At 41.1% G+C, this 14,582-nt stretch overlaps 1 protein-coding gene across 9 annotated transcripts in view; it reads left to right on the plus strand.

Moving 5' to 3' along the window:
• MBNL2 (muscleblind like splicing regulator 2) overlaps positions 1–12,291 on the plus strand; it is a 106,464-nt gene extending 94,173 nt beyond the window's left edge. For all 9 annotated transcript variants that reach the window (XM_088523318.1, XM_088523321.1, XM_088523323.1 and 6 more), the window contains one exon: positions 9,343–12,291. In XM_088523318.1, the coding sequence (XP_088379444.1) occupies positions 9,343–9,357 (15 nt within the window). In that variant the 3' untranslated portion in view covers positions 9,358–12,291. The remainder of the gene's footprint in view (positions 1–9,342) is intronic.
• The last annotated feature ends 2,291 nt before the right edge of the window (positions 12,292–14,582 follow it).

Below are 14,582 nucleotides of genomic sequence, written 5' to 3' on the forward strand. Positions count from 1 at the left end.
GCTTCTAACATTTAAGGTAGCCTAATGCAAACTAACTTAAGTCTTCCTTTTATTTTCAGTAACATCTTTGAACTCTTCAGTTCAGTTTTGAACTCTTTGGTTCTGACAGTCTGTTCTGTGTATAAGATGAAGACTGCTACCAGGCTTGTGTGCAGGATTTTAGATTACATGCTAGTACATACAAAATAGGTGGGAAAAATGGAAAATCTGATTGTTTTCTATAGAAATTCCCTGCCCCGGTAGAGATAAGTGAAAACTAATTCCCCTCTTGGCCTGCTAGATGGCAGTGTCACATAAGATGAGAATTAAGCATAGGTAAACACTTCTTTTATATAACAAAAAATCTCTGTATTTCCCTTGTTATAGACTGTTTTATAGTATTGCAATTAAAATAGTGTATTTATACACTAAATACACTAAAATAGTGTATTTATATTTGAGAAGACCGTTTCCTTTAATGTTTTTGCTTCCAGTTGTTCAACAAATTGTATTTCAATAAGTTGAGTTAAAAATCTTTCGGGCTGCAGTTTCTATTTTGTAAGAATAGGGAGGCCTACCTCATATCCAGTGATTTTGTAGGCATTTGGGGGAAAAAAAAAGAGTTAATTTTATTGTTCTGGGAATGTACACCCAGTTTATGTAAGTCTGTTATTTTCCATCATAAAATGTTAATAGCACAGTGCAATGCAGAGCTCTGAGTGTATTTGTTTGGAACTCTGCTCATTGAAATAATTGCAGCTCTGCACTGCTAGCTGCTTCAGCTATTGGTCTTTGAAATAAACTAATACCATGTTTTATTTCAGTGTATCACCTACTACATGAACATTTTGCCCACTAGAAATATCTTTTTTTTTTTTTTTTTTTGGCTTTGAGTGTGCGGGCAGCTCCCCACATAACCCCAGTGGATTTATTTATTTATTTATTGCCATGCCTTTCAGCTTGAGGCAGAGGTTTGTTAACTTTGACTTTTATGGCACAATTTCCAGTGTATACAATTTTGTTTTTATCTGAATCCTCTCATAAAAACACATACACAGTGTCTTTATGAGAGGATGAGAGGATTCAGATAAGAAGGAAGCTACTGCAGCAGTAGAAGTAGTAGACAAGAAGTCAGGAACATGAGGTTTTCCTCAAAGAATTTATATATATAGTGAGTTTTAAAAATCTAAGCAAAGCTTCATTAACTAAAACAAGTATATCCTATTGTAAGTATGGTGTGTTATGAGTAGTCTCGAAGAAAATAAAAATGTGTTGCTTTTCAGTGTTCAAGTCCTGAAAGTTGGAGGAGAACAGCTTTTGCTTTGAACAGAATCTGAATCTGAAACCCAGGTTTTGAGAGAGGAGGTTTCAGTGTGGTTGTTACTGCTGAGAAAACGAGAGAAGTGCTGGCCGGGCTCTTCATGCTGTGCAGGGCTCACCTAATAGGGAGGGCCAGGGTTAAGCAACATACTAATCTAGAGTGATTTGGATATACATGAAATAGAAGGGGAAAATACAAAGTGGGTGTTGTAGGAAAAACACTGAAGGAGGAAAACTCAGGCTTCAAGAAGTAGCACTCTTCTTTACAAGGGAAATAGAGACATTTTTCATAAGGGATTCACAACTTGTGCTTGGCCTTTCACTCCTTTGTTCTCTCAGTTCCTATTTTAGCAGTTTCTAAAATTTAAGAAGAGAAAAAAAATCATCTAAAACTAGGAAGTGAAAAACACAGGTGATTGATTGCACTCACTCAGACCTGAAAAGTAATATTGAGGGGCTATTCAAAGGAGTCACTGTATGCATGGTCCTAAAATATTAGTGTTTTTCTCCTTTCTGTGTAGTCTGTTCGTTGCCTGTTCAGTTAATAAAAATGGATTTTGGTGGTCAGTTTTAAAGACTGCGTTATTTATTACTTTTGAGAACAGTTTGTAAGGCCAGGTTGCTTTCATTTTAAAAGCAACTATGTCTTTGCAGCTGTATCTTTGAAGTGGACCTGTTAAGTTACACTTAAACATTATGAAATACTATTTGAAGAAATACATATTAAGGCTTGTAAGCATGTTAAGGAGTTGGCAGCAGTGGTGGCTGGGCCTCTCTTTTGGGACCCCGTGATATTAAAAGAGGAATGGTGTCGCTGAATCCTTGAGCCCTCTGGGGCTCCCATAGTAGCCTCGATCTTAAAGTAAAGATCATCATGAAGAGCCAAGTTCAGACGATCTCTCTGTCAACACCCTAATGGCCAACAGCTTGTGCCTAATGGAGTGAAAGTATCCTGGTAAATGTGTCCACCTAGGCATGAATATCTGACCCTCAGCCATTTCCAGACACGTTATCAACTCTTGGTGTAGGAGTTCAAATCTTTACCCAAACAAGGGGGATAAAATGAGAGAGAAAAAAAATAGCAATTGTAACCTTGGTTTAATGAGAAATTGATCTTTACTATTTATAAGATATCACTAATGTTTTCCCCATAAAAGGAACAAAATGCGCTAAAGATATCTTATCTATACAGCTGATAAGGCATTTTTCTTACTTCTCCTGCGGCTGTAAGAACAAAGACTGTATTTGTCCCATTATCTGATGCTTTGGATTTTCCTTGATAAAACATTACAATATTGTATCCAAAGAAACTTGATTAAATGAGTGCACAAGGGTACATGGCTGTGTTTCTAAAATCATTCTGGCTATGGTAACAGTTTTGTGTCTATTGATTGGTAAAAATCTTATTGCGTGGGATACATAGTAGTGTTGGCAGAACCCAACAGATATGAGTAACCAAATGGGTAGGCATTTTACCTCAGCAGTCCACCTCAGCCTGTGGACAGAAGATGTCCGGGATGCAGCATGGACCTGGAGCAGACAGAGCAGAGGATGCAGAGATTTAGGGAAGAGGATGAAAGGGTGCTAGAATTGCAACATCAGGGGATGAGCTGTGATATATGACAAACAAATAGGACCTCCACATCTCAGGACACAGCTGTAGCCCACTGTATTAGTTAGTGGATGGGCAGGGGATCAAGGAGGTCATCCGTGGCCTAGAAATCTCACCATGTTTGTATGAATCACAAGTGTCACCATTAGTGAGCAAAATAGACAAATGTGTTGGAAATGCACTGGATTAATGGAGAAACAAGAAGATAAAATCCACATTCTGAAAGACTAAGAAGAGGTCTGCAAGTAATGAGAAGGGGGGAAAAAAAGCACTGTCAACATTAAATCATAAAATGCTGTAAAAGACAATAAGGTTTCTAGAAATCAGGAGAATGAGCAACCTCTGGTAGCAGAGGAGGGAACTTAGTGATACAACTTGCAGCTCAATATGTTTATGTATGAAGAAACAAGTTGTATGAAGTGATCAGCAGGGAGTAGTAGGGGTGCCAAGGCAGTTCCAACAAGACCTTGCAATCCTGTTAGCAGCTCCTGTATGTTTTGCTTGGGAGGCTTTTGTTTGTTTTCTCTTTTGCAGTGTTTGGGGATGACACTGTAGAGAGAAGTGGTAGCAGCACAAGCTAGTGACAGCCCATCATGGCATTATTGCTGGTTTTGAGAGTGGACATGGGCAAATCAGGAAGGTATGGCAGGTGAAACAAGTGTACTTGATAGAGGGAAGGGGGTTCCTGGGACAGTGACAAGAGCTATCATGTAGCCAAGACAGTCAGGGAGGGACGTTGAGTGGGGACTGTGGCCAGTGCCAAGACCAGTCAAACAGACATGACAATAACTATGGTGGGAGAGATGAGGAGTGCAACCAAGCACTTTCTACCCCCGATTTTGAGAGCAGGCAGATTGTTTTTAATGTTTTGCTGGTAGGAGCAGTGAAGTTTAAAGCCACTTCCGCAGTTAACCAGTTGAGGACAGTGTCAAATCCCATACCTTAGAAGAGCGTAAGTGAGTGTCTTGAAGTTGAGGATTAAAGAGATCAATTTGGTGCTCCACAAAGGTGAAGGAGAAGCATGGGATGAAAAAACAAATCTGTAAGGTTACAGAAAAATTATTTAAACACAGCTAATTTGATGATGATTACTTTCATTGCATGTCTGAACGTTTACTCATCCTTTTTTGCTTTTGATTGAAAAAAAAGAAATTTTGATTCATTTTGGAAAAAAAGGAGAAAGTGCATGCCACAGAAGAGAATTCTGAGAGAAAATGAAAAATACAGAGATGGATGCACTTCCCAAAGGCATGAAGAAGTATAAATAGATTGGGATTTCATGTCAAAGGGAAGAAATCCATCATATTGGTTTTAGTTTTAGAACACAGACGAAATTATGAGTTGGCCTGATATTAGCAGGCTGTCTGAAACTACCTGGCTTTTGCATGTATACTCCAGGTGTATATCCATGTGCTGCTCACATGGAAAACATGGAAATAGAAAATGTTGCTATGGGAGGATTTATTTGCCTTGATGTACATATTAGAGGTGTTTGCCGTAGACTCTTACATTTAGTGGAGAGAAAAAAGTATCCTGAGAGGATGACTCGTCCGCTGAGACCGGTATAAGGTTGGGTGACCAACCTGTCTAAAGTGATGCCAGATGAATCTTGTCTTCAGGAAACTCCTATTACTACATTGCTCTACAAACAGAAGGCTGAGTAGTCTAAGATATTTGCTGAGTAGGAGTATATTTTTGGAGGGACAGATGCTTTGCAATATGGAGGTCAGATATAGTCTTAATCCTATCTTCAAATGTATTAACACTTACAGAGCAAAGTGTAATTTGGAGAAATAATTTCAAAGCCTCTTAAAGAAAAACATCTCAGAGATGCATGTAAAGTAATGTTTTCCTGCTGACCCACTGTGACTGATCTTTAGCTGAACTGCTAAAGATCATGTACACCAAATTAATACTGGATTTTAAAATTAAAATTCTCTGCATTCATGGTTGTATATTAAATATGGAAGTGGAAAGAATATTTACCTCCAAGAGAATAAAGAAGCTTCATGAGTTGCAGCAATCAGGATAGAAAATCTCAAGCCAAACAGTAATGCTGAATTAATGGTACGCAGTCATCATTTTAGGTTATACGGATAACTACATGAACTGTATCAACTAAAGCAACGCTTTTAGCAATTCAGAAATCAGAAAAGAGCTCACAAAGGTTGAATTTCCACTTTGTTATAAAAGACTTTTTAAATTTTACCTCTTCAGTCTAGAGCCAATAACCAGCTACAGCCGTCTTGGCAGGGTTAAAAGAAAGTCCACGCTGCTGTGGAGCTGTCCACTACATACAGCAGGCTGGTGGTTTGGTGAGAAACTGAAAGCTTGGACAGTAACATATCTCTTGGTTGTCTTCCCCATGGAGCCCAAAGCAGAATTGTGTCGGCGTGAGGAGTAACGTAGGTCTCCCTGGCTAAAGGAATGGATGTTCTGTGTTACCTAGTGGGGTTAAGGACACTGTGGTACTTCACAGGGCCTAAAGGCTTGTAAACGTTTAAATGAGCTGTGCTCTTATAGAAAGGAGAGAAAGCACTTGGGAGCTTAGTGTTTTTATAGGTGGCAAATTTGGAAGAGCAAATGTTTCTTGGCAGGTAGAAAGCAGTTTGCAGACATTTCGATTTACTGTTTGTCTTACCGGTTAGTTGAGACCTAGCAACTAACATTGGCACAGTTTTAGTGATTTGACTCTACAGAATGGCATTCTGTCTGGCACATCACCTCAAATGGGTACCAGGTGAGAAGGCAATGGAGAGAACACCCTGTGTCTGTGATTGCCTCAACAAATGCCCTGCCCTGTTGTTAAATCTTCTAGTGTGCATGCGTAATTGTCGTGGTTATAAGTGTCAGGCCATTCTGCTTTTGCTAGAAGGAGTGTTCTTTTGGGATCTATTATTGCAGTAGTGGAGTGTTTCGTGCACATCTGTACCAATATCCGTGGACGTGGTTATGGTCTTACCCCACACAGCACAAGAAAATGCTTGAGCCATCGATCTTTGCATAAATGCGCGCATACACACATACGCACACAGTCTTGTTCTCAGTTCTTTATGTTTACACTTACTATGGTAAAAGTGACAATATATTATGTCAAGTTACTGTGAAGTACAATGAAAATAATAGTATCACTGAAAATGAGTCACATATGCATACATTTGGGATCTCATTCTTCAAACAGTAGTGAACAGGAAGGCTTTTAGACCTGTTTGCAAGTAATAAGGGAGTCTCCCCGTAATGTGTGTTTGCAATGTTCTTTGGTCGGTATGTTCTGTGCAGTTTCTCATTTTTCAACATGTAAGAGGTCAGGCAATTAGCAGTGATGCAGACTTAGATAGCCTACCTATTCCATCACTGTTTATTACTTTGATTGTAGATTAAACAGGAGAGATTCATAGTGTGTTTGCCTTGTAAAGTAGTTTACATTTTATGTTTCTCTGTCAGACACAGTAGAAAAACAATTGCAGAAGCTGCTACGTGTATATAGCTATGGTAGAGATGCGATATCTTTTGAGAAATAGGGTGTGAACATATAATTAAAGACTATGGGATGCATTTTACACGCTGTGACTAAGGTTAAAAAAGAAACGGAGCTTCTCAGTTCTGAGTCTCTGCAGTGGAGAGGCTTGTTCTGAAGGAGAGACTTTTTTTTCCACTGGGAGGACTCCTACGTATCCTAGAAATAGCCAGGGTGCAACATGCCCTAGTTACATCCCCTGCACAAGCGGCGAGGAAGTTGCGGTAGGAAGGAGCCAGCCCCGTAGCCAACTGGTCACCACAGAAACGTGCAGCAGGGAGAGCTCCAGCTGGGCCCTCTGCACCCGGAGCCGCCTAAACGGGACACAGAGGAGAGTGACGGCCTCGTCTTTGCTGATCCTTGAGTTTGGAGCAGGGTTGGGCCGGCGGCCAGGGAGCCTGCGTGGGGACACTTTTGCTTATCCGTGGGCAGCCCCACACTCTGCTAGCAATACGGATACGGTTGGGGATCAGACCCCTATCCCTTCAGGCATGGGTCTGGGGGTAATTGTGAGGGCCGGTCTTGCTTTGACCTGTCAATATATCTCTCCAAAAGGGGCAGTGAGTTCTGCCTAAATTTTCTCCATATTTCTGAAACAGTGATACAGAGAGAAAAAACCTATAGAAAATGTAATCCCCTCAAAAACAGGCAGAGGATGCAGGCAGCTGCAGTATTTGGAATTCTAATTTCTTTAAACTGAGTAGGTGTCAGGTTGTGTTCCATTAAAGTAGACTTTTTGTGATTATAGTTAACCCAGTCTAGCTAGGGCTGCTTTTATTAATTACATTGACATATTGGGTTGTAACATGCTAAAAATAACAGTGCTGATAATCTTTGTCATTTCTTATTTTCAGTATGACTATATTCTTTGCACTTATGATCAAGTCACATTGCTGTAAATGGGCCAGGATTTTATCACAGGAGGGGCTTTATTATTTCAGCAAAAATATTTCTTTATTATTTCAAAAAGAAACAGAGTCTAGACACACACACACAAAAAAAAGAAAAACTCACCATGAGTGGAAGCCATTGAAAAATATCTATCCTTGTTGTATGCATCATATATTTAAATATTAAGCCATATGCAGCAACGGATTGTCAGTCATTACAGTTGGGCTTGGAGTGTTGCCAGGCTCTTGGGGCTGATAACACAGGTGTGCTTCCAACACAGACCTCGCGTGGGTTGTTCAAGGCTTGAGGAGCACGGACAAATCGCAGGTGCCTTCGGAAGCGGGTTCCCGTGTGTTGAGTATGTGATACCTCTAGGCCAGGGCTCTTCCCAGACTCCTGCAGAACACTGCTGGGTGTCACTGCATTTGTGCAGCTCCTGAAAATGCTTCCTGTTACTGATGATCGTTTCACTGAACGGGCAGTTGTCTGGAGTAACTGTTTTCACGGCATCTCAAACACAGCATTCCTCGCAGTTTCGGGACGTGACTCATGCAGTGGCTGCAGGCGCTTCTGGTTGCGAGGTGTGTTCAGATGTGATCACTAGAGCAAGTGCCTTCCACGCAGTGGGGAGCGTGTTTCTTTTTGGCAGCCTGTATGTCAGAGGTAGTATGTTGCTGAAAGCTACTTTCAAGCTATTTTTCCCCCCCTTTAAAGTAAGGATTGCGTTAAGCGGCAGTCTGTCTCTGTAATGCACAAGTAGGTCAGAGCACTGTCATGACTGTCTTGCTTACTACCTGGAAATGCAATTTAAAAATATGCTGAATGCCAAATTAAACAGTGAAAGCAAGTGTTTCCGTCTGATTCCTCGGCTTGTGCTCGAGTCTGGAGTACAACTGCAGCAGTGCTGTGATGAAACACCGCGCCGCCTGCTCCTGACATTGCCTTCACCGAGAGCCCTTTCAGGCAGACGACAGAGATGTAGACTGCTTTCTGATCCCGCAAGCTTGTGGAAATGCTAGTTTTTGGAGGGCGCCAGGCGCGCTCTGCTGTTTGCCTTTGCAGTATTGAAAGCACAGCAGCTCTCCTCTGTAAAATGGTGTCTTCTCCCTCAGTTTGAAACATCTGAAGGTAAACTAGCAAGGTCAGCAAGTAGCTAGGCTCACTGGGGTACCCTTGTGATCATCCTCAGTGGCCTCAAGCTGCACCAGGGGAGGTTCAGGTTAGATACTAGGAAAAATTTCTACACAGAAAGAGTGGTGAAGCCTTGAAACAGGCTGCTCTGGGAAGTGGTGGAGTCACAGTCCTTGGCAATGTTCAGGAAACGTGTAGATGAGACGCTTAGAGACATGGTTTAGCAGGCAGGGTGGTGATGGGTTTACGGTTGGACTTGATCTTAAAGGTCTTTTCCGACCATAATGATTCTGTGATTATATCCCTTGGGATCTCCTGATATGAGGAGTTGGAAGAAAACTCTTCATTTCATTGACCTGAAGGTATCTTTTGGAAAATCAGCAGTTTCTAAAAATGAAAGAAAAGAAGCTTTGGCTTATTGAAAACATCTGGCCCGGTACTTTTTTTCTGCTTGGGAGTGGTGAGCAGCTCTGCCTCCACCCTTGCTTTCCCCCCTCACTCCTGATGCTGAGGGATTCGTGCTTTCCAAGAGCAGCAAACACCGATGCAACTGCAAGTCTCCTCAGAGGCACTGAGTCCCTTCCTCCCTGCTTGGCACCCACGGGTGCCCGGCGCCTCCAAGGAGCGGCCTCCCGTTGCAGGGCCTTTGCTCCTCGCGTAGGCACCGCTCTGGCATTTCACCATGCAGAGCGTCCCTCGCGCCCGCGGCCATGCGCTTGAGGAGGTGTAAGTGGGAGGACAAAGACCAGGTTGGTGGAAGTAAGTTGAGCATAAGAGCGCGGGCCGCTCTCTCATACAAACTGGGGCCTAGTAGGGCCCCGGGCGCCGTGCCACGCGAACCGCCCCACTCCCGCCACCCAAAAGTGCAATGACGTCTTCGTTTCGTTGACAGATAATCCTGAAGTAATGAGCAGAAGCGGAATGGAATGTCAAGAGGCCTCCCTGCGATCGGCAAAACCCGGTTACTGTACATACTATCCTGTCTCCTCCTCTCTAGAGTTGCCACAAACTGCATGCTAAGTAATGAATTTGTTCTGATGGACAAATCACAAACTCTAAAGGAAAAAAAAAAGTTAAAAAAAAAGCTAGTGCTGCTATGTTATATATGAATATTAAATATGGTATGCTTACTATATTCCAACCTAAAATAGTTAACTACCTGATACCAGCTGTGATGTTTCAAGACATAAAGGGTAACATTTAGTTTTAAAAGTTTTCTAAACATAGTTTACTTCTTGCGAATATTGTCTCCATAACTATAACCTAACACAAACGGTCCAATTAATTTAGTCTTGTGAGATTCAGTGTTTATGAATCTTTCAAGTTCAGCAATAATTAATTTGTATCGGCTAAAAACTTATTCCAGTTGCAGGTTTAATTTTAACCCCAGTTATTAATGGGTTTCTTCCTCTTGGTTCTAAATCTTGGTTTTGCTCCCCTCGCGAGTTGATTCCAAGACGAAGGAAACGAAACAAAGCCCAGCGTCCTGCACGTCACCCTGCCAATCTAAACGTTTTAGCCAGAAATCCAAAGTAAAGCACAAATTCTGTCGATGCAGATAGTTGATTTTCGACTTATATGGAGAAATTGCATTTGAATCATAGCAGAATAGCAGAAGAAAATTAAAAATTTTGCACAGTATGAACTTCATACCCCTCTTCAATCCCCAAAAGAACAAAGTCTTGAAAATATTATTTTACAAGTATATTTATAATGTTTTTAAAAGAGACTTTGCAGAAGTGCCTAAATTTTGTCACATCAGACTTGATGAAAGTGAGCCTGATGCCAACAGTCTAATCTTACAGGAAGCGAATAATCTTTCAACTCGTAATCGGGTTACCAAAAAGATGCAAGCTGTTTAGAAACAGCTTCTCTAAATGTAAAATCATACAAAAGACCAAACAAACAAAAGAAAACAAACAAAAAAGGAAGGTGCAGATGAAGAGATTTGTATGATATTCTCATTTAATTAAAATTCAGTTTAGTCACTGAAACTTGGTAAGTGACTTTAATCTAGATTATTAACTGAACACTAAGAATGTAGGATGAGATTCAGTTTCATAAATCATTACTGTATTTGCATTTTTTAAATTGGATCATAAGATTGTAACCAGATTAGAGTGAAGAAAAAAAATAGTTCTTTTAATTGTTTTTTCTTTAAAAACATATTTTGTGTCACAAAAGTATGAAGATATCTTTAATACAGTTATATACATATTATATATACATACATACATATATATGGATGAAGCAGATTTTAATGTTGTTTACTTTTTTAAATACTTTGTTGATTTACAAGGTAATTATATATGTATAATTAAAATTTCATTTGTTTGATTTGAGATTTGTTTCAAGCACTATTGTACCAAATATTTCATATTTCACATTTTATATGTTGCACATGTATCACATAAACTACATAGTTTTTAAATTATTGTTTAAAAAACAAGACAGCTGTTATAAGTGGATATTATGTATAATTGTTTGCGGCATAAGTTTTCTATGTGGACATTATTAGTGATTGCAGTATTTTAACTTAACCTCTTCAGATTGATTGTAAACTATTTTAAACTTTGGCAGCACTGCCTGTTCTGAAAGACTGAAGGCACTAACCATATAATTACTTGTCTAGGAGATTATTTTCTGGGCTAAATCTTGTTTGTCCAATGTCTAATTACTATCTATTTATATATAAAGCTGGAGATTTGATCATCCGAAAGAAAAAAATAATCACAATTCGATTGTAAAATTAACATAGTGCTTGTAACGTTGCGTTAGTTTTAATTTGTGGAAAAATAATGTATCTTAACTTGTTACTTTAGCAGTTAAGGTATCACCATTATATACTATTAAACACTAATATTTGTAGACTTTCTCAGTCATTATAACTAGGTAGTTGACACTGCAACTTGCCTATATCTGTCAAAGTTGTTTTTATTTTTTTATAATAGTTAATTTAGGCATTTGGGTAGCTTATTGTACAATACTAAATGGTAAATTATCCATGTTGTTTAAATATTTTATGTAGATAACTCTTCAAAACATTGTTTGTGTGAACTTTTTATGTTTCGAAATAACTGTTATTCTATGTTTTTTACAATTAATCCAATACTACTATTTTTTGCCCATGGATGACGAAGCTTCAGATACATCAGGTCTTTCATCCAGATCAACTGACAGACAAAAAAAAAGAGAAAATGTATTTTTAATAAGAGATCCACTTTCCGACTTTATGACTTTGTAATATTCCTAAAAGCTGTACAAGTGCAAACCTATGCTAACAATAAGGAGGCAATTACAGACATGTGCAAATACGTGTACAACAGATTCTGCATTTTATTTATTTATAAAGTAATTTTATAGACTATTTCAAAATTTGGGAAGATCTAAAACTATTTTTCTGTATAAATTTTATTTGCCAAAACTTTGTTTATATTTTAAAAAGCCTAATGAAAATGAGTAAATTTTAAATGCTTTGTTTAATTAAAAAATAAAAATAAAAACAAATAAACCCCCCCAAAAGAACCATGAGATGGGCCAACACAGAGACAGTGAATACTGTAGCTGAGATATAATTTCAAGTTACTTGAGATGTCTCAGTATTTATTTTCTTTAAAAGATACAGCACCTCACCAAAATACCTTTTTGTTTGCCTCTCTCATACCGAATAATTGACAACACTTACAGTGAATGTTTCAGTAACAGGTAAGCCCCTCCATTCACTCTTTCCCAGCATAACTACTAGTGCTCTGTTAAATAGCCATTCTATTTCTGTTGTGACGTTAAATTCATCCACCCAATGTACAACCACTGAAATAAAAAGGAGCATTTTAAAATGAAAGCAGAATCAGAGCTTTCCTTTGCTGTGCCCCTGCTCTGCGAGGGGGCCCGGGCCTATCAAAACCGACCGCGCAAACACGGAGCGGGAGTTCAGAAATGATGGATTGTTGTGGGTTGGGATGGGTTGCCTCATGGCACGTTAACAGCAAATCCCTGGCTCGGGATACACGGAGGCGTCCGGCGAGGAAGCCCGCGCTCTCCTTCCCTCCGAGCTGGATCGAGGGCCTGTTGCTGCAGCGGCAGCAGCAGCGCCTGTTCAGGACAGAGGTTGGGTGGCCCCTCGCCATGTTCCTGTTCGGAGGAACCCCCTTCCTCCAGCTCTCTGCCTCGGGCCTACCCTGCACGGGCCCTGCTGCGCGGCACAGTCAGACAGGGAGTCTGAGCAGGGTTTAGCAGCTTTTTAGTGACTTCGTGTTCTGCACACACAGTGGTTGTCTCACTGGTGTGCCTCACAGATGAAGTTGGGGATTCTTGCCAGAACATTATGCTGATTTTTCTTCCCCCTGGCATCTCAGAGAATATTATACAAACAAGTAATCCCTATTATTTACTAGTCCCTCTTGGGAAAGCAGCGTCTCAGAGGAGTTTGGTGCCTAAGGGCGGAGATCACCCAGCTAGCTAGCGACAGAGAAAGGATTAAAAGAGCACCAGAAAATTCTTCACAGGATGGTCCTGATGCTTGTGTCTGACACCAGGCCAGAACCCTAGGAGAGAACCTACCAACCCAGGTAGGGAAACCTGGTGTACTGCTGTTCAGAGCCATGGAGCCAGGCTTTCTTGAACAGTATCGAGCGTAAGCGAAGAGCAGCAAACACAGTGACCTCCCTTTTCACCAATAAAAGCTGTAGACGGGGACACAACCTGAAGTTTTCTGGAAATGCAGGACGGCTTCCATTGGCCAAGGTAACCTTAATCCACGTGGCTATTGATCGGGCACATTTTTTATTATCATCTCTTTTTTAAAAGTACTTCAAAGAAAGGAAGTAAAATTCCTGTCGCCTTAAGAGTGTGAATCATGAAGAATTTGTGTCACAAAGTTGTATACATTGCGACAGCCCAGGGCTGCTTTGAAAGAGTCCAAGGTCACAAGCGATGTGGAAAACCACCAGGTCAACCCATCAATTTGGAGCTATCACAAATATAGCGAGCCAGGGACCTGCTGAGAACGAACATGTGAGATGGAGAAGAGCTACAGGGGTGACTTGCAAAGACAGAGAAGGGCTGGCATATTAGAGGGCAGTTAGGGCTTTGTAAATAAGAAGTAGCAGAAGATTCATATTGATCTCCTGATGGCACAGGAAATATGTCAGTTTACACTTTCTTACACTGCAGCCACACCCTGCAGTGACTTTTTAGGCAGTTGTCAGCTGCCAAGAAGCGTCAGAACATGTTGATTTCCATGTCTAAAAATTGCTTTGTTTCTTGCCAACTTGGGCACTTACAGCAGCAGTAGCTGAGAAGCACTTGTGGGAACCGCGAGCTCCAGAGTGCCACGCTGAGCAGGAGAGCTTCGTGCACCTCCTTCAGGTGAGGTCGGGGTCTCCAGAAACCAAGCAGGACACCGAGAGGTGCAAATGTAGAAAGTCCTAGTATTTCCAGCAGGCAGAGATGGCCATGGCTGTGGCCTGGGAGCCTGCACGTCATCACGCACGCACCGGAGCTCCAGCCGAGGCACCAAATCTCCACAGGGAGCAGCAAGTGATGCAGCAATATCACACTGCTTAATCCTAGCCCTCCCGAGAGCAGTCTGGCTGGGTCCACCCTCACATCCGGCTCTGTAGCTCCTCTGGCCCCACATGGTGAGGCCATGACCATAATTACTATTTTTGATATGCTTTTGTTTGGTTTTCAGTTTCAAAGCCCGAAAATAATGCGAGGGCCATTTTGCAGCCTGCTGGAGCTGGTAGCGTGAAGGAGAGGCTGCGTGTGACGTTGGAGGGGTCAGTGCCTGCTGCGATGGGTTTGGATGTTTGTGTGAAGCCAGAACTGGTTCAGCCTTGTCCGCGTGGCGCTTTGGCAGTGTCTGTGTTACCAAAACAGCAGCTGGGTTTCATTTCAGGGAGAAGTTGCTGTTTCACTGCAAACGAGAGTCTGGGAACAACCCAACACTTACATATTGGGAGATGATGAGAGGAAAAGGACTTGGGAGCAAGGGTGCTTGACAGTGCGGACATGCGAGAGGCTTCTGCTAGAGGAATTTATTGCAGGAACTCATTGAACCACCCCAAAAAACGCCTTCTGGAAATGCTGGAAGTTCCTAGGCATCTGATCATATGCATCCCATGCTCTTTA

The sequence above is a fragment of the Tinamus guttatus genome, unplaced genomic scaffold (genome assembly GCF_059628265.1).
Source record: "Tinamus guttatus ecotype Peru unplaced genomic scaffold, ASM5962826v1 Tinamus_guttatus_pri_ptg000180l, whole genome shotgun sequence".
Lineage (NCBI taxonomy): Eukaryota > Metazoa > Chordata > Aves > Tinamiformes > Tinamidae > Tinamus > Tinamus guttatus.